At 57.2% G+C, this 17,744-nt stretch overlaps 1 protein-coding gene across 2 annotated transcripts in view; it reads left to right on the forward strand.

The window, feature by feature from the left end:
- The window catches only part of LOC140405796 (uncharacterized), a 390,195-nt gene that overhangs the window by 196,413 nt on the left and 176,038 nt on the right, over positions 1 to 17,744 (forward strand). For both annotated transcript variants that reach the window (XM_072494233.1, XM_072494229.1), the window contains exon 12: positions 11,572 to 11,789. In XM_072494233.1, coding sequence (XP_072350334.1) covers positions 11,572 to 11,789 — 218 coding nt within the window. The remainder of the gene's footprint in view (positions 1 to 11,571; positions 11,790 to 17,744) is intronic.

Raw genomic sequence — 17,744 nt, forward strand, 5'->3', positions numbered from 1 at the left:
GTAAATTCCATGATAAACCCGGGCATCTTGGTGGGCTTGGTCCAGCTGGGCAGTGATATAGTTGGATGACCGGGAATGCAGAGCATCCGTAACATCCCGGATGCAACTGTGGGCGGATGACTGTCATATGCCACACATGTCCCCTCTCGAGCCCTGGAATGACCCAGTGGCATAAACGATTGGGTTGCAGGGATCTTCACGGCCACCGGGAATGGGTGTCCACCTCCACGGGTGGCATATCCATGAGGGCATGGCACAGGTGCCGCAATGTCTTCCTGCTGAGACCTAGGGCGAAATTCTCCTACCCGCCCCGCCACATTTCTGCACCGACCGGCCGGCGGGAGTCTCCGTAACACCGGCCGGTCAATGGGGTTTCCCATTGTGGGGCAGCCCCACGCCGTCGGGAAACCCCCGGGCGCCGGCAAAACGGAGACTCCCGCCGGCGGAGAATGATGCCCACAGTCTTCTGTGGCACATGGGACGAGATTCTCCGACCCCCCGCCAGGTCGGAGAATCGCCGGGGGCTGGCGTGAATCCAGCCCCCGCCGGTTGCAGAATTCTCCACCACCGGATATTAGGCGGGGGCGGGAATCGCACCGCGCCGGTTGGCGGGCATTCCCCCGCGATTCTCCGGCCCGAATGGGCCGAAGTCCCGCCGCTAAAATACCTGTCCCGCCTGCGTAGATTAAACCACCTACCTTACCGGCGGGACAAGGTGGCGCGGGCGGGCTCCGGGGTCCTGGGGGAGGCGCGGGGCGATCTGGCCCCGGGGGGTGCCCCCACGGTGGCCTGGCCCCCGATCGGGACCCACCGATCCGCGGGTGGGCCTGTGCCGTGGGGGCACTTTTTCCCTTCCGCCTCCGCCACGGTCTCCACCATGGCGGAGGCGGAAGAGACTCCCTCCACTGCGCATGCGCGGGAATGCCGTCAGCGTCCACTGACGTTCCCGCGCATGCGCCGCCCGGAGACGCCATTTCCGCGCCAGCTGGCGGGGCACCAAAGGCCTTTCCCGCGAGCTGGCGGGGCGGAAATTCGTCCGGCGCGGGCCTTGCCCCTCAAGGTTGGGGCTCGGCCCCCAAAGATGCGGAGCATTCCGCACCTTTGGGGCGGCGCGATGCCCAACTGATTTGCGCCGTTTTGGGCGCCAGTCAGCGAACATCGCGCTGTTTCCGGAGAATTTTGCCCATGATATCCGTCAGCTCATTGAATGACCAATGATGCCTGTACACCTTGGGCTATCACTAGCCTCCCCTGCTGGGTCCCTCCTCAACCTGATGGGTGGCCAAGTCTTCAGGGTGTGCCCTGGCCCCCTGCACATGTGGTGCTGCCTGCAGCCTGGGTTGGCGTTGCTGCCGACTCCAGCGTCTGCCCGTCTTGGCTGCCACATGCAACACAAGGACAGCTTCCGCGGGATCGACTCCAGCAAATATCATTATCGGGAAGGAATTGTAGAAGGAGAGAGCCTGACAATGAGTTAGGACTTTTTTGGGGGGACCCTCAAATCCCTCAATCCTCCCCCACCCTTACTTGTCCTGCCTTCTCTCAGAGTGCCATCCTATGAGCTACTTGTGCTGCGGTGTTCCAGCACCTCCCCTGTGTAGTCACCGACACCGGCCCCATCACCTCCTCCTCCCTCGGGGTGCCCGATGGCACCCGGGCTAATCCATGGGATGGGGGTGCGATTACATCTATCCCCTGAGGCTCCCCCGCCACCTGGCGCTGACAGTCCTGGAGGCTCGCTCTGTTCTCAACTAGGGTCTGCATCTTCACGGTCTTGGAGCATAGGGAGTGGACCATCTCCGTCTGGGACTGCACCACTTCACCCATTTACCTGCGATTACCTTCTGGGTTTGGGTCACATCAGCCAATGACTGCGCAATGCTGCCGCCGTTCCCAGCCATGGCCTGCTCTGACTGGGCCATGGTCAGGAGCGCCGCTGCGATGTCCAGGTGGCTCTGGCACATGATTGTCTGTGAGGTGGCAACCCTGTCCCAGGCCTCGGCCAGCACTTGCACAGAATTCCCCAGGCCTTGGACATGCTGATCCATAGCCAAACCGTCGCCCGCAATACCTCCACCTCAAACGCCAGTCGTGTGGTGTTGGCCTGCTGGCATACATGGTCGGCACCACCTCCTGCTCCTGCACGTGGCTGGACTTCAACTGCACCTGCATGTGCTGGATGCTTGCTGACAAGCATGCATGTAGTCCCTGGCTTTGTGACTGCATCTCCACAATCAATGGAACTGTCCCTTCCGGAAGCCCAAAACCCATCTGATTGGCAGCTCGTCCCTGGTGTCGGCCCGCCCTCCGACTGTCTGCCCACTCGGGTGTTCCTACCTCCACCTGCTGTACCGGATCAGCTGTGTGGTGCGCACCAGATAATGTCCCAGGAGCCTCTTCACTCAAGTGCCCAACCGAGGTGAGTGTCTCTGCAATGGTGTAGGGTGTTGGAGAAGCTGTGATGGGAAGTCAGTGTCATCCACAGACTTGAGCTCCGGGGCGTCGTGCATTTTGGGTGGAGGGCTGGCGTCCGGGCTGCTCTCAGCGTCAGTGCCGGCTCACGGAGTGGCTTCGGCCGTGGCACTGGCTGGGGTGGGGGACACCAGATGGGCTCGCCCCATCTCCAGCAAGTCCTGCAAGACACAAGACAAGATGGATGATTAGACTGGGGTGAGTGTGGGTTGTGGGGGTGAGGGTGGTGTGGGGTGAGGGTGGTGTGGGGGTGAAGGTGGTGGGGGGTGAGGGTGGTTGGGGGTGAGGGTGGTCTGAGATGAGGGTGGTGTGGGGGTGAGGGGGGTTTTGGGATGAGGGTGGCGTGGGGACGAGGGTGGTGTGGGGATGAGGGTGGTGTTGGGGTGAGGGTGGTGTAAGGATGGTGTAAGGGTGAGGGTGGTGTGTGGATGAGGGTGGTGTGGGGGTGGTTTGGGGTGAGGGTGGTGTGGGGGTGAGGGTGGTGTGGGGGTGAGGGTGGTGTGGGGGTGAGGGTGGTGTGGGGGTGAGGGTGGTGTGGGGGATGAGGGTGGTGTGGGGGATGAGGGTGGTGTGGGGGATGAGGGTGGTGTGGGGGATGAGGGTGGTGTGGGGGTGAGGGTGGTGTGTGGATGAGGGTGGTGTGGGGGTGGTGTGGGGGTGAGGGTGGTGTGGGGGTGAGGATGGTGTGGGGGTGAGGGTGGTGTGGGGTGAGGATGGTGTGGGGTGAGGGTGGTGTGGGGGTGAGGATGGTGTGGGGGTGAGGGTGGTGTGGGGGTGAGGGTGGTGGGGTGGTGGTTGACACGTGTTAATGGGGAATCACAACTCAGCAGGGTCTCATTCCTCGCCCATGGCCGAATCCCACCCCAGCGACCTCCTTTTCCTCTGGCCACCATGGCCCTTTTCTCCGCCATGGTTAGGGGCCGCAAGTCCGGTGGTCCCCCTGCAGTCTTCTCCCGCTCCTAGGCAGCTTTCTCCTGTGGGGGAGAGGGGGGCAAATAGAAAATAAAAGTGTTAGACAGTCCGATGCATGCTGCCCAGGGGGTGGATAACTCGTGGTCTCAGTGGCCAGGGCGGCTGGTATGCGTGCCGGCATGTGGTGCAGGATGGGCTTCTGCCACCCTCCAGGTTGGGGAGGGTAGAGTTACCTACCGGTGGTGTGGAACGGGGGTTAGTACCAAGTGCACAGTTCTGCCTCCTCACCCTGGCTGCCCTGAGGTTGTGCAGTTTTTTCCGGCACTGCTGGCCGATCTGGAGGGTATTTCCCATGGCACTCACCGCTTCTGCCACCTGCGCCCAGGCACTGCCTCCTTCCCGGGCTGGGGTGCAGTGTTATCCGCCTCACCTCCACCGCGTGCAGGAGGGTCACCAGCTCGGCATCGGTGAAGCATGTGACCGTGCGTCTTGCTGTCATCTTGTTGGCTGGGTTGATATGTGTGGGAGTGAAGTGTGTACATGCGGCTGCAGTTTGTCAGCCTCCTGAGTGTCAATTGCGAACCCGGTATATCCTGCACCGTTTCTCATTGGAATCGATTGTGTTCCACGTGGCTCCAGTGCTAGCCCCTTAGCAGTAGCGGAATCGGTCCAGCTGCGGCGCGAGTTTTGCTGTCGTGGATTTCCACGAATTCTGCGCCAGCATTAACACTTAGGGTGGGATTCTCCGTTGCCCGACACCGATATCGTAAGCGGCGATCGGGCAGAGAATCGACTCTGATGCCCAAATTGGGGCCGGCGCAGATTTGACGCCATCGGAAATGGCTTAATCGCGTCACGCGCCATTGCAACGGCATTGGCGTGTCATTGGCAGGCCCTCCGGCAATGCTCCAGCCCCGTTGGGCTGAGTTTTCGACATGCGTGGTCTCAGCGGTCGGGAACCCAGCGTGGAGGCTGTGTCCAGCGCCACCACACTCGGCCGGGATCCGTGCCGCTGGCCGGGGAAGCTTCCCCAAGGGCCAGGGGGCTCTGGTGAGGGGTGCCAGGGGTGGCCTGTGGAGTCGAGATGGCGGGTCGTGTCCGTGCACGGCCGGCGCTATGTTGTCTGGCCCGACTGCTGCAGGTGAATTCCATAATATACTTTGGAATTTCGAAACCTTGGCCCATAACATAGTCTATAGAATTCCAGTAATTTTTAACAACACAGTGCCCTTTCTCTCTTGGTGTGTCCTGTGCAGCTGTCAGCAACTGGTTTTCTAGGTCCAATTTGTTTACACTGCCCCATCCATAAGCTTCAGTATTTCCTGAAATGTGTTCCTTCCCTTTGATCTCGCAATTGTTTCAACCAGAGTCTTCAGAAGTATTTTCTTCCCAGAGTTGATTGCATTTGTCCCTTCACCTCCAGACTATCCTGTGATTCAATCAGATATTGGCTGATCTGAACCTCAACTCCATAAATGTACTGGTAAAATTTAAAATCCTGAATTGACATCTTAAAATTTTAATTTGCTTTTCCGGTATGTTTAAAATTACTTTCCCTAGTGCAGACAATCAGACCTTGCAAGTTAGCTGCTCAAATTTAGAACACAAATATTGAAGATTTAAATACTGATTACATATTGTCACAAAGTGTGCCGAAACATGGTCGATTTTACACCTGGTTACCTTTGATGCAAAAAGTGCCTGCATCATAGACTATTTATCTTGTTCTGTAATGTCTCACCCAGGCACACATTGTTAACCAGGCAAGCTGTTGCCTGACAGACATGGAAAATGTTTTTATAGTCCAAACCATGAACTCCTGATTGTGTTTAACTAACAAATTTATCTTTTGTCATGAACCAGCCCTGTTGTATTATTTACATTAGTGGGTGAAAGCTTGAAACATCTCAGTAACAATCTTCTACATCTAAGTCAAATGGAGGTACTTTTGCTTTTATTGTAGAATTAAATCCTCCTGTCAGCCTGTCTCATTGGAACAGGTCAGGATGAGAGGTGATTTCTTGAGACCCTTTGGGTTTTGATGGTATCAATAAAGCAAGGTTATTTCCACTGCACGGAGAGCCTTTGATGATAGGATAATTCATTTATAATGAAATTAGAGTGAGGTGAGGATAGATCCCCCAGATGGTTATTGGAGATAAGAAAGCTTTGACAGGGATTGGTTGACAAAGAGACACTGCAACCATAATGGAAATAGTGGATGAATATTTGCAGCAGAACTAAACATTGGGGAAAGAGTGGGGCAACGGGAGAATTGATACAGGGCTATGTGGAGAGAGTGGGGGCAGTAGAAAAATTAATACAGGGCTATGTGGAGAGAGTGGGGCAGTAGGAGAATTGATACAGGGCTGTGTGGAGAGAGTGGGGCAGTAGGAGAATTAATACAGGGCTATGTGGAGAGAGTGGGGCAACAGGAGAATTGAGACAGGACTATGTGGAGAGAGTGGCACAGTAGGAGAATTGATACAGGGCTATGTGGAGAGAGTGGGGCAGCAGGAGAATTGATACAGGGCTATGTGGAGAGAGTGGGGCAGTAGGAGAATTGATACAGGGCTATGTGGAGAGAGTGGGGCAGCAGAAGAATTGATACAAGGCTATTTGGGGAGAGTGGGGTAGCAAGATAATTGATACAGGGCTGTGTGGAGAGAGTGGGGCAGTAGGAGAATTGATACAGGGCTATGTGGAGAGAGTGGGGCAGCAGGAGAATTGATAAAGGGCTATTTGGGGAGAGTGGGGTAGCAAGAGAATTGATACAGGGCTGTGTGGAGAGAGTGGGGCAGTAGGAGAATTGATACAGGGCTATGTGGAGAGAGTGGGGCAACAGGAGAATTGAGACAGGACTATGTGGAGAGAGTGGGGCAGTAGGAGAATTAATACAGGGCTGTGTGGAGAGAGTGGGGCAGTCGGAGAATTGATACAGGGCTGTGTGGAGAGAGTGGGGCAGCAGGAGAATTGATACAGGGCTATGTGCAGAGAGAGTGGGGTAGCAGGGGAATTGATACAGGGCTATGTGGAGAGAGTGGGGCAGCAGGAGAATTGATACAGGGCTATGTGGAGAGAGTGGGGTAGCAGGAGAATTGATACAGGGCTATGTGGAGAGAGTGGGGCAGCAGGAGAATTGATACATGGCTATGTGGGGAGAGTGGGGTAGCAGGAAAATTGATGCAGGGCTGTGTGGAGAGAGTGGGGCAGTAGGAGAATTAATACAGGGCTATGTGGAGAGAGTGGGGCAGTAGGAGAATTGATACAGGGCTATGAGGAGAGAGTGGGGCAGCAGGAGAATTGATACAGGGCTATTTGGGGAGAGTGGGGTAGCAAGAGAATTGATACAGGTCTGTGTGGAGAGAGTGGAGCAGTAGGAGAATTGATACAGGGCTATGATGAGAGAGTGGGGCAGCAGGAGAATTGATACAGGGCTATTTGGGGAGAGTGGGGTAGCAAGAGAATTGATACAGGGCTGTGTGGAGAGAGTGGGGCAGTAGGAGAATTGATACAGGGCTATGTGGAGAGAGTGGGGCAGCAGGAGAATTGATACAGGGCTATGTGGGGAGAGTGGGGTAGCAGGAGAATTGATACAGGGCTGTGTGGAGAGAGTGGGGCAGTAGGAGAATTAATACAGGGCTATGTGGAGAGAGTGGGGTAGCAGGAGAATTGATACAGGGCTGTGTGGAGAGAGTGGGGCAGTAGGAGAATTAATACAGGGCTCTGTGGAGAGAGTGGGGCAGTAGGAGAATTAATACAGGGCTATGTGGAGAAAGTGGGGCAACAGGAGAATTAATACAGGGCTATGTGGAGCGAGAGGGGCAGTAGGAAAATTGATACAGGGCTATGTGGAGAGAGTGGGGCAGTCGGAGAATTGATACAGGGCTGTGTGGAGAGTGTGGGGCAGCAGGAGAATTGATACAGGCTATGTGGAGAGAGTGGGGCAGCAGGAGAATTGATACAGGCTATGTGGAGAGAGTGGGGCAGCAGGAGAATTGATACAGGGCTGTGTGGAGAGAGTGGGGCAGTAGGAGAATTAATACAGGGCTATGTGGGGCGTCATTCTCCGACCCCCCCCGCCGGGTCGGAGAATGGCCGTTGGCCGCCGTGAATCCCGCCCCCGCCGAAGTCTCCGGTACCGGAGATTGGGCGGGGGCGGGAATCGGGCCGCGCCAGTTGGCGGGACCCCCCGCTGGATACTCCGGCCCGGATGGGCCGAAGTCCCGCCCAGAAATTGCCTGTCCCGCCGGCGTAAATCAAACCTGGTATTTACCGGCGGGACCAGGCGGCGTGGGCGGGCTCCGGGGTCCTGGGGGGGGCGCGGGGCGATCTGACCCCGGGGGGGTGCCCCCACGGTGGCCTGGCCCGCGATCGGGGCCCACCGATCCATGGGCGGGCCTGTGCCTTGGGGGCACTCTTTCCCTTCCGCCTCCGCTACGGCCTCCACCATGGCGGAGGCGGAAGAGACTCTCCCCACTGCGCATGCGCGGGAAACTGACAGCGGCCGCTGACGCTCCCGCGCATGCGCCGGGAAACTGTCAGCGGCCGCTGACGCTTCCGCGCATGCGCCGCATTTCCGCGCCAGCTGGCGGGGCAACAAACGCCATTTCCGCCAGCTGGCGGGGCGGAAATCCCTCCGGCGTCGGCCTAGCCCCTCAATGTTGGGGCTAGGCCGCCAAAGATGCGGAGCATTCCGCACCTTTGGGCCGGCGCGATGCCCGTCTGATTGGCGCCGTCTTTGGCGCCAGTCGGCGGACATCGCGCCGTTGGGGGAGAATTTCGCCCGTGGAGAGAGTGGGGCAGTAGGAGAATTGATACAGGGCTATGTGGAGAGAGTGGGGTAGCAGGAGTATTGATACAGGGCTGTGTGGAGAGAGTGGGGCAGTAGGAAATTAATACACGGCTGTGTGGAGAGAGTGGGGCAGTAGGAGAATTAATCCAGGGCTATGTGGAGAGAGTGGGGTAGCAGGGGAATTGATACAGGGCTACGTGGAGAGAGTGGGGTAGCAGGAGAATTGATCCAGGGCTGTGTGGTGAGAGTGGGGCAGTAGGAAAATTGATACAGGACTATGTGGAGAGAGTTGGGCAGTAGGAGAATTGATACAGGGCTATGTGAAAAGAGTGGGGCAGCAGGAGAATTGATACAGGGCTGTGTGGAGAGAGTGGGGCATTAGGAGAATTGATACAGAGCTATGTGGAGCGAGTATGGCAGTAGGAGAATTGATTCAGGGCTATCTGGAGAGCGTGGGGCAGTAGGGAAATAGATGCAGGACTGTGTGAAGAGAGTGGGGGCCGTAGGGGAATTGATACAGAGCTATGTGGAGGGAGTGTGGCAGTAGGAGAATTGATACAGGGCTATGTAGTGACAGTGGGGCAGTAGGAAAATTGATACAGGGCTATGTGGTGAGAGTAGGGCTGCAGGAGAATTGATACACGGCTATGTGGATAGAATGGGGCAGTAGGAGAATTGATACAGGGCTGTGTGGAGAGAGTGGGTGACGGTCTCTGGTGACGGTCCTGACCTCCTCAATGGAGTAGGGCAGGTTGCGGGCCTTGATAAAATGGAAGAACCGGGTGACCCCCAGGTGGCAGAGGTCATAGTGGAGAGTCCGTAGTCTGTCCACCTGTGCGCTGGCACATGTACCGCGGGATAGGGCATCAGGGGGCTCATTGAGCTTCGCCGGGCGATACAAGATCTCATAGTTACAGATGGAGAGCTCGATCCTCCACCTCAAGATCTTGTCGTTTTTGAGTGGGGCCGTAGGAGAATTAATACAGGGCTCTGTGAAGAGAGTGGGGCAGTGGGAGAAGTGATACAGGGCTATGTGGAGAGAGTGGAGGTTGAAAATGGGGGGGTTATCAGAAACCTTGGCGGGGAGGGGGGGGGCCGGTACGAGAACGGGGCCTCCGTTTAACACCTCGGGCGGGATTCTCCGACCCACCGCCGTGTCGGAGAATCGCCGGGGGGCACAGCTTGAATCCCGCCTCCGCCGGCTGCCGAATTCTCCGGCATCGGGGTTTTGGCAGCGGCCCCACCCCCCGGCGATTCTCCGGCCTGCGATGGGCCGAGTGGCCGCCCGTTTTCGGCCGGTCCTGCCGGCATAAACCACAACAGGTCCTTACCGGTGGGACCTGGCTCCACGGGCGGCCTGCAGAGTCCTCGGGGGGGCACGGGGGGATCTGACCCCAGGGGGTGCCCCCACGGTGACCTGGCCTGCGATCGGGGCCCACCGATCCGCGGGCGGGCCTGTGCCATGGGGGCTCTCTTTCCCTCCGCACAAGCCGCTGTCAACCTCCGCCACGGCCGGTGCGGAAACGAACCCCCCTGCGCACGCGCTGGGATTTCACGAGCACATGCTGGCGCTCCCGCATATGTGCCAACTCGTGCCGGATGGTGGAGGCTCTTCGGCGCCAGTTGGCACGGTGCCAAGTACGCTGACGCCGGCCTAGCCCCTGAAGGTGCGGCCCGATGCCAGAGTGGTTCATGCCACTCCTCAGCGCCGGAGTGGCCCGCACCGCCGGTTCGCGGAGAACCCCCCCTTATCTCAAAGATAGCGGCGGGATTCTATGTTGGCTGACGTCGAAATCCCGAAACGTGATTGGGCGGAGAATAGGTTAACACCAAATCATTATTCTCCGTCACCTCGACAATGGTGTCAATGCGGTTCGGAATGCACAGATAGGACGGGATTCTCCCATAATGGGGCTAAGTGTTGACGCCGTCGTAAACCCCGGAGCATTTTACGATGGTGCCATTTGGCCGCTAGGAGCAGCGATCCTGCGCTGCACAGGGGGCCAGCATGGCACTGGAGCGCTTCACACAGCTCCAGCTGCCGATATGGGAGACAGCACGGGCGGCGCAGGTCCACGCATGCACATCACAGCCGCCGCGGATCTGCACATGTGCGCCACGGCCGGCGCAGGTCTGAGCATGTGTGCCGCAGCTGGCGCGGGTCCGCACATGCGCGTGGGTTGTCGTCTCTGCGCCGGCGCGGAGGAACATAGGCCCCGCCGGAATCAGCCCGCTTGCCGATCGGTAGCACCCGATTGCGGGCCTGGCCAACGTGGAGACCCACCCCAGAGTCGAATACCCCTCCTCCCCCCCCCCCCCCCCCCAACCAGGACCGCCACCGCAGCCAGAACGCTGAGGTCCCGCCGGGTAGGACCCCAAGCGAACGACGCCGGCGGGACTCGGCCGAACTCAGCGGGCATTCGGCCCGTCGAGCACAGAGAATCGCCGCGGCACCGACCGGCGCCGTGGCAACTGCGCCACCACCATTGCCGCCGATTCTCCAGTCACTGGAGAATCGGAGGCCCGGCGTCAGAGCGGTGTCACGGGATTCGCACCCCCCCCCACGGCAATTCTCCGACCCGGCACGGGATCAGAGAATCCCGCCCACAGTAACCACCGTTTGCATGTCATTTTCGGGCCTAACCATTCTCCAGGGCCTCTGCGATTCTCCGCCTCTGATGGGCTGAGGTCCCGATGGCACGGTTCACCTGTGCTTTTAAAAACCATGAAACTGGGATCATGGCTGCTGAGGGAAAGAGAGTTTCCAACATCGCCATAGTTTGCTGACAGTTGTGCCGCTGGCCGGGGGCTTCAGCCAATGCCAGGGGAGTAGCGGGGAATGGCCAGGTGGTGGGCTGTGGGGTCACGGTGGACTGGCACGGCACACCATTTCCGCAGCTGGCAAGGCAGCCATGCAGCTGCGGACACCGCTGACTGTCCACTGTGAACACGGGTGGTATGGGTGTCCCTCCTGGCCACCCCCCATTAGGTGCCCTCTGGCCCCAGTCGACCCATCAGCTGTATGGCGCACTCCAGCACAACAAATGCCATCTTGTTGATGGGATGAGTGTATTTGGGGATTGCAATGTGCATGTGTGGCTGCAACTTGTCAGCCTTCTGAGTGTATCCCGCACCCTTTTAGTTGAAATCGATTGTGTCCCAGGTGACGCCGGTGCTAGCCCCTCCACATCCAGGTTCGGCACCAGTTTTGCTATCGTGAAAATCCACGAATTCTGCGTAGCATCAACACTTAGCCTCAGAAAGGGAGAATCCCACCCAGCACCTCCAACACGGGTTATATACTCAAGACCATTGAGTGGAATACACAGTTTTTTGGCACAAGCACAAGAGTCATGGTTAACCGATAACACAGTTGTCTCTGTTCTTTTTAGATAAATTTGCTATCTCAGAGGGTGTTGGAACTGGCACAAGCTGTGGAAACCAGGCTGCAAGAAGCAGGTCGTCAAATTCGGGACGTGGAGTTGCGGAAACCCTTGGATGCTGTATCGTTGGAAACCAAATTAAACTCTATCCAAAGGATGATGCAAGAAATGGAAGGAAGTATCCAGCAGACTGAGAAAAGGAAACAGGCATTCATTAGAGACAATGGGTGAGTATACCATTAAAGTAACTAAAATGTTAATGAATATGAAATAAAAGCAAAATACTGGAAATCTGAAATAAAAACAGAAAATGCTGGACTAACCCAGCAGTCGGGCAGTATTTGTGGAGAGATAAACAAAGTTAATAGGCGAAATTCTCCCCAAACGGCGCGATGTCGGCCGACTGGCGCCCAAAACGGCGCCAATCAGACGGGCATCGCGCCGCCCCAAAGGTGTGGAATGCTCCGCATCTTTGGGGGCCAAGCCCCAACATTGAGGGGCTAGGCCGACGCCGGAGGGATTTCCGCCCCGCCAGCTGGCGGAAACGGCCTTTGTTGCTCCGCCAGCTGGCACGGAAATGACATATCAGGGCAGCGCATGCGCGGGAGCGCCAGTGGCCGCTGACAGTTTCCCGCGCATGCGCAGTGGAGGGAGTCTCTTCCGTCTCCGCCATGGTGGAGACCGTGGCGGAGGCGGAAGGGAAAGAGTGCCCCCACGGCACAGGCCCGCCCACGGATCGGTGGGCCCCGATCGCGGGCCAGGCCACCGTGGGGGCACCCCCCGGGGCCCGATCACCCCGCGCGCCCCCCCCCCCCCCCCCCCCCCCGGGACCCCGGAGCCCGCCCACGCCGCCTTGTCCCGCCGTTCAAAAGGTGGTTTAATCCACGCCGGCGGGACAGGCAATTTATCGGCGGGACTTCGGCCCATCCAGGCCGGAGAATCCAGCGGGGGAGCCCGCCAACCGGCGCGGCCCGATTCCCGCCCCTGCCGAATATCCGGTACCGGAGCCTTCGGCAACCGGCGGGGGCGGGATTCACGGCAGCCCACGGCGATTCTCCAACCCGGCGGGGGGTCGGAGAATGACGCCCAATGTTTCAGATCTAAATGATCCTTCAACAGAACTGAATATGGAGCATATCCATCTATATCTCCAGCTCATCCACATCTTTAACTCCTCGAATGTTTTTAGGCATTTAGCACAGAAGGAGTCATTTGGATCATCATATTACTTCTTTACTAGTACCAAAATTATCTCTACTCCACTGCAATGTCCTCAGCTTAAAATATTTATTTACCATCCCCTAAAAAGATGCAATATTCTACCCAATGGGTTATTAGAATGTTACAGCACAGAGAGGCCATTCAGCTCATTGTGCTTGTACAATGGGTTATCCATAGAGTCCTATCCACCTGCTCTTTCCCCCATTGTGTGCAGTGATTTTCCTTTTCAAGCAGAGATCCAGGGTGGGATTCTCTGATCCTGAGACTAAGTGTTGACGCCGTTGTAAATGCCATCGCGTTTCACAACGTCTTCAATAGGCCCCCAGGAGCAGCGATTCTGAGCCCCTCAGTAGGCCAGCACGGCACTGGAGCGACCCACGCCGCTCCAGCTGCTGATACCGGCGTCAAATGGGCGCCGCGGGTCTGCGCATGTGCAGTGCGACCGCCGCGAATGCGCGCATGCGCAGTGGCTTCCTTCTCGCGCCGGCACCGATGCAACATGGCGTAGAGCTACAGGGACCAGCGCGGAGCAAAAGTGGCCCCCAGCCCGAGAGGCCGGCCCGCCGATTGGTAGGCCCGATCAAGGGCCAGGCCATAGCAGAGGCCCCCCACAGGGTCGGACCCCCCTCCCCCCCCCCCCCCAACAGGCTGGCCCCGGATGGATGCATGGCGGAGTCCCGTCGGGTAAGACCAGACGTGGACGGCGCCGGCGGCCCTCAGCCCATCTCGGGCGGAGAATCGCCAGAGGGAGGCTGTGTAGAGCGGCCCCCGACTGGTGCCGCGCCAACCACACTGATGCCAATGGCGCCAATTCTCCGCTCTCCGGAGAATCGGCGGACCAGCGTCGGGGCGGCGCCCGGCCCGGCGATTCTCCAGCCCAGCGTGCCCTGAGAGAATCCCGCCCTCTATTCTCGTTTGAAAGTAACCATTGAACTTGCTTCTAACCGCTTTCAGGCAGAACATTCCAGATCAATAAAAAACATGTTGCGTGAAAGAATTTTCCTCATCTGTCTCTTACCTTTGTCAGGGCCCTTCCTTCTTGTTGTGCCATCAATTATAACAAGGACGAGTTGAGGAATGAAATTGTGGCTTTAATAAGCTAAACGAGAACCTGCTGGCAACTGGTCCCGAACTGGGGCAGTGCCAGAGGTCGGCCACCTTTATACAGAGCCTGAGGGGAGGAGCCATAGGAGGAGCCAGCAGAGCCAACAAACAATATATACAATAAAGTAACAGTGGTTTACCACATTCACCCCCTGTTTAAAAAAGAGTCCAGCGGGGGTGAAGTGGACTTAAAGATCGAGTCTGTCGGGAGCTTTGACCTTCCGCCGCGAATGCCTCAGTCCCGGCTGTGGTGTGGGCACTGGTGTCGAGACTTGCCTGTCCGGGAGCGTGTCGTCTTCTTCTTCGTCCAGTAGTTGAGTAGGTGGAGAGGGAGACGGTGTAGGGACGGTGGTGGTGTTGATGGTCGCTTGGGGGCCTGCGGGTGCCAAATTCTGAAGTAGCCGAGTAGCGGTGGAGGGAGACTATGTAGGGTCGAGGTGGTGGTGATGGTCACTGGGGAACCTGCGGGACTTGGGAGTCCTAGTCCAGGATTCTCTAAAGGTAAACCTGCAGGTTGAGTCCGTAATTAAGAAAGCAAATGGAATGTTGTCATTCATCTCAAGAGGCTTGGAATATAAAAGCAGGGATGTACTTCTGAAGCTTTATAAAGTATTAGTTAGGCCCCATTTAGAATACTGTGAGCAATTTTGGGCCCCACACCTCAGGAAGGACATACTGGCACTGGAGCGGGTCCAGCGGAGATTCACACGGATGATCCCAGGAATGGTAGGCCTAACATACGATGAACGTATGAGGATCCTGGGATTATATTCATTGGAGTTTAGGAGGTTGAGGGGAGATCTAATAGAAACTTACAAGATAATGAATGGCTTAGATAGGGTGGATGTAGGGAAGTTGTTTCCATTAGCAGGGGAGACTAGGACCCGGGGGCACAGCCTTAGAATAAAAGGGAGTCACTTTAGAACAGAGATGAGGAGAAATTTCTTCAGCCAGAGAGTGGTGGGTCTGTGGAATTCATTGCCACAGAGGGCGGTGGAGGCCGGGACGTTGAGTGTCTTTAAGACAGAAGTTGATAAATTCTTGATTTCTCGAGGAATTAAGGGCTATGGAGAGAGAGCGGGTAAATGGAGTTGAAATCAGCCATGATTGAATGGCGGAGTGGACTCGATGGGCCGAATGGCCTTACTTCCGCTCCTATGTCTTATGGTCTTATGGGTGCCAAATCCCGAAGGGAGACTGTGTCCTGCCGCCCATCATGGTGTGCCACGTAGGCATATTGTGGGTTGGCATGGAGGAGAAAAACCCTTTCGATCAGGGGATCCGATTTATGACTTCTCGCATGCTTCTGGAGGAGGACGGGCCCTGGGCCTGTCAGCCAGGACGGGAGCGAGACCCCTGAGGTGGACTTCCTGGGGAAGACAAACATTCGTTCGTGAGGGGTCTCATTGGTGGCAGTCCACAGGAGCGACCGGATGGAGTGGAGCGCATCGAGAAGGACCTCCTGCCAGTGGGAGACTGGGAGACTTCTAGACTGTAGGGCAAGAAGGACAGCCTTCCAGACCGTCACGTTCTCCCTCTCCACCTGTCCATTTCCCCGGGGATTGTAGCTGGTAGTCCTGCTTGAGGCGATGCCCTTGCTAAGCAGGAACTGACCCAACTCGTCACTCATGAAAGAGGAACCCCGACAGCTATGGATGTAGGTGGGGAAACCGAATAAGGTGAAGAGACTGTGCAGGGCCTTGATGACAGTGACAGAGGTCATGTCAGGGCATGGGATGGCGAAAAAGAAACGTGCGTACTCGTCAATAATGTTGAGGAAGTACACGTTACGGTCAGTGGAGGGGAGGGGCCCTTTGAAGTCGATGCTAAGGCGCTCAAAGGGGCGGGAAGCCTTTACCAGGTGCGCTCTGTCTGGCCGATAGAAGTGTGGTTTGCACTCCGTGCAGACCTGGCAGTCCCTGGTCATGGTCCTGACCTCCTCGATGGAGTAAGGCAGGTTGCGGGCCTTGACAAAATGAAAAAAATGAGTGACCCACGGGTGACAGAGGTCATTGTGGAGGGCCTGAAGTTGGCCTACTTGTGCGCTGGCACATGTACTGCGGGATAGAGCATCTGGGGGCTCATTGAGCTTTCCAGGTCGATACAAGATATCGTAATTGCAGGTGGTGAGTTCGATCCTCCACCTCAGGATCTTGTCATTCTTGATCTTGCCCCGCTGTGTGTTTTTAAACATGAAGGCAACCGACCGTTGGTCAGTGAGGAGAATGAATCGCCTGCCGGCCAGGTAATGTCTCCAATGTCGCGCAGCTTCCACAATGGCTTGGGCTTCCTTTTTGATGGAGGAGTGTCGAATTTCGGAGGCCTGGAGGGTACGGGAGAAGAAAGCCATGGGCCTGCCCGCCTGGTTGAGGGTAGCGGCCAGGGCAAAGTCAGACGCATCGCTCTCCACCTGGAACGGGATGGACTCGTCTACTGCGTGCATTGTGGCTTTGGCAATATCTGCATTGATACGGTTGAAGGCCAGGCGGGCCTCAGCCGTCGGGGGAAAAATGGTAGATTTAATGAGTGGGCGGGCCTTGTCCGCATAATTGGGGACTCACTGGGCATAATAGGAGAAGAACCCCAGGCATCTCTTCAGGGCCTTGGTGCAGTGGGGGAGAGGAAGTTCCAGGAGGTCGGGCCCTAGGACCCCGTTTTACACCACGTAACCAAAGATGGCTAGGCGGGTTGTGCGGAAAACGCATTTCTCCATATTATATGTCAGGTTAAGGAGCTTAGCAGTGTGGAGGAAATGTTGGAGGTTAGCGTCACGGTTCTGCTGGTCATGGCCGCAGATGGTGACATTATCCAGATACGGGAACGTGGCCCACTGCCCGTACTGGTCAACCATTCAGTCCATCACTCGTTGGAAGACAGAGACCCCATTGTTGACGCCGAAGGGGGCCCTGAGGAAGTGGTAGAGGCGGCATCTGCCTCGAAGGCAGTGTATTGGTGGTCCTCCAGGCGGATAGGGAGTCAACAGTGGAGAAGACTCGATACTGCGCAATCTGATTGACCATATCAGATATGCGGGGAAGGGGATACGCAATGAGCTGCGTGTACCGGTTGATCGTCTGACAGTAGTCGATGACCATCCGGTGCTTCTCCCCAGTCTTGATGACCACCACTTTTGCTCTCCACAGGCAGGTCGTCTCAAGCCCATTGATCTGGACGGCTATCATGGATTTAGTGAGGTGATGAGGTCAAGACTGGTCGAGGGTGATGGAGGCGAGCTTCAGAAGGTGGTGGGCTGGTCGAGAGTAGCAGAGGCCAGCGTACGACTGGGTGAGCAGGGGTACCGGGAGGCGGCGGGGTGATTCAAAGATGGCGGTCCCCATAGGTCGCACGTGGCGGGTGGCGTCGAAGATGGCGGCCCCCACATGTCGCACGTGACGGGTGGCATCGAAGATGACTGCCCCCACGTGTCGCACGTGGTGGGTGACGCCGAAGATGGCAGCCCCCATGGGTCGCACGTGGCGGATGACGTGGCAGATGGGGGCAGACCCGACAGGCAACACGCAGCTTTGCTGCTGCTGGGTCTGGAAACTTTAGGAACAGGTCGGGCCTGGAAGACTTTGGCGAAGTTGCCCTTCTTTCCGCACCCGTTGCAGATCGCGCTCCTCACTGGGCAGCGTTGTCTGGGGTGCTTACACTGGCCACAGAAGTAGCATCTCGGGCCTCCGGCGTTGGCGGATTGATGCGCGGCACAGGCTTGCAACGCACCCGGGTAGGGTGATGGCGGCACCCATAACGTCCACGAGGGTGCTGCGTGGTCGGAGTTGAAGGCATCCATGTTATCGAAGGCCACTTCCAGCGAATTCGAGAGCTGCACTGTCCCTTGTAGGCCGAGTCTACCC

Source organism: Scyliorhinus torazame, chromosome 2 (assembly GCF_047496885.1).
Source record: "Scyliorhinus torazame isolate Kashiwa2021f chromosome 2, sScyTor2.1, whole genome shotgun sequence".
Classification (NCBI taxonomy): Eukaryota; Metazoa; Chordata; class Chondrichthyes; order Carcharhiniformes; family Scyliorhinidae; genus Scyliorhinus; species Scyliorhinus torazame.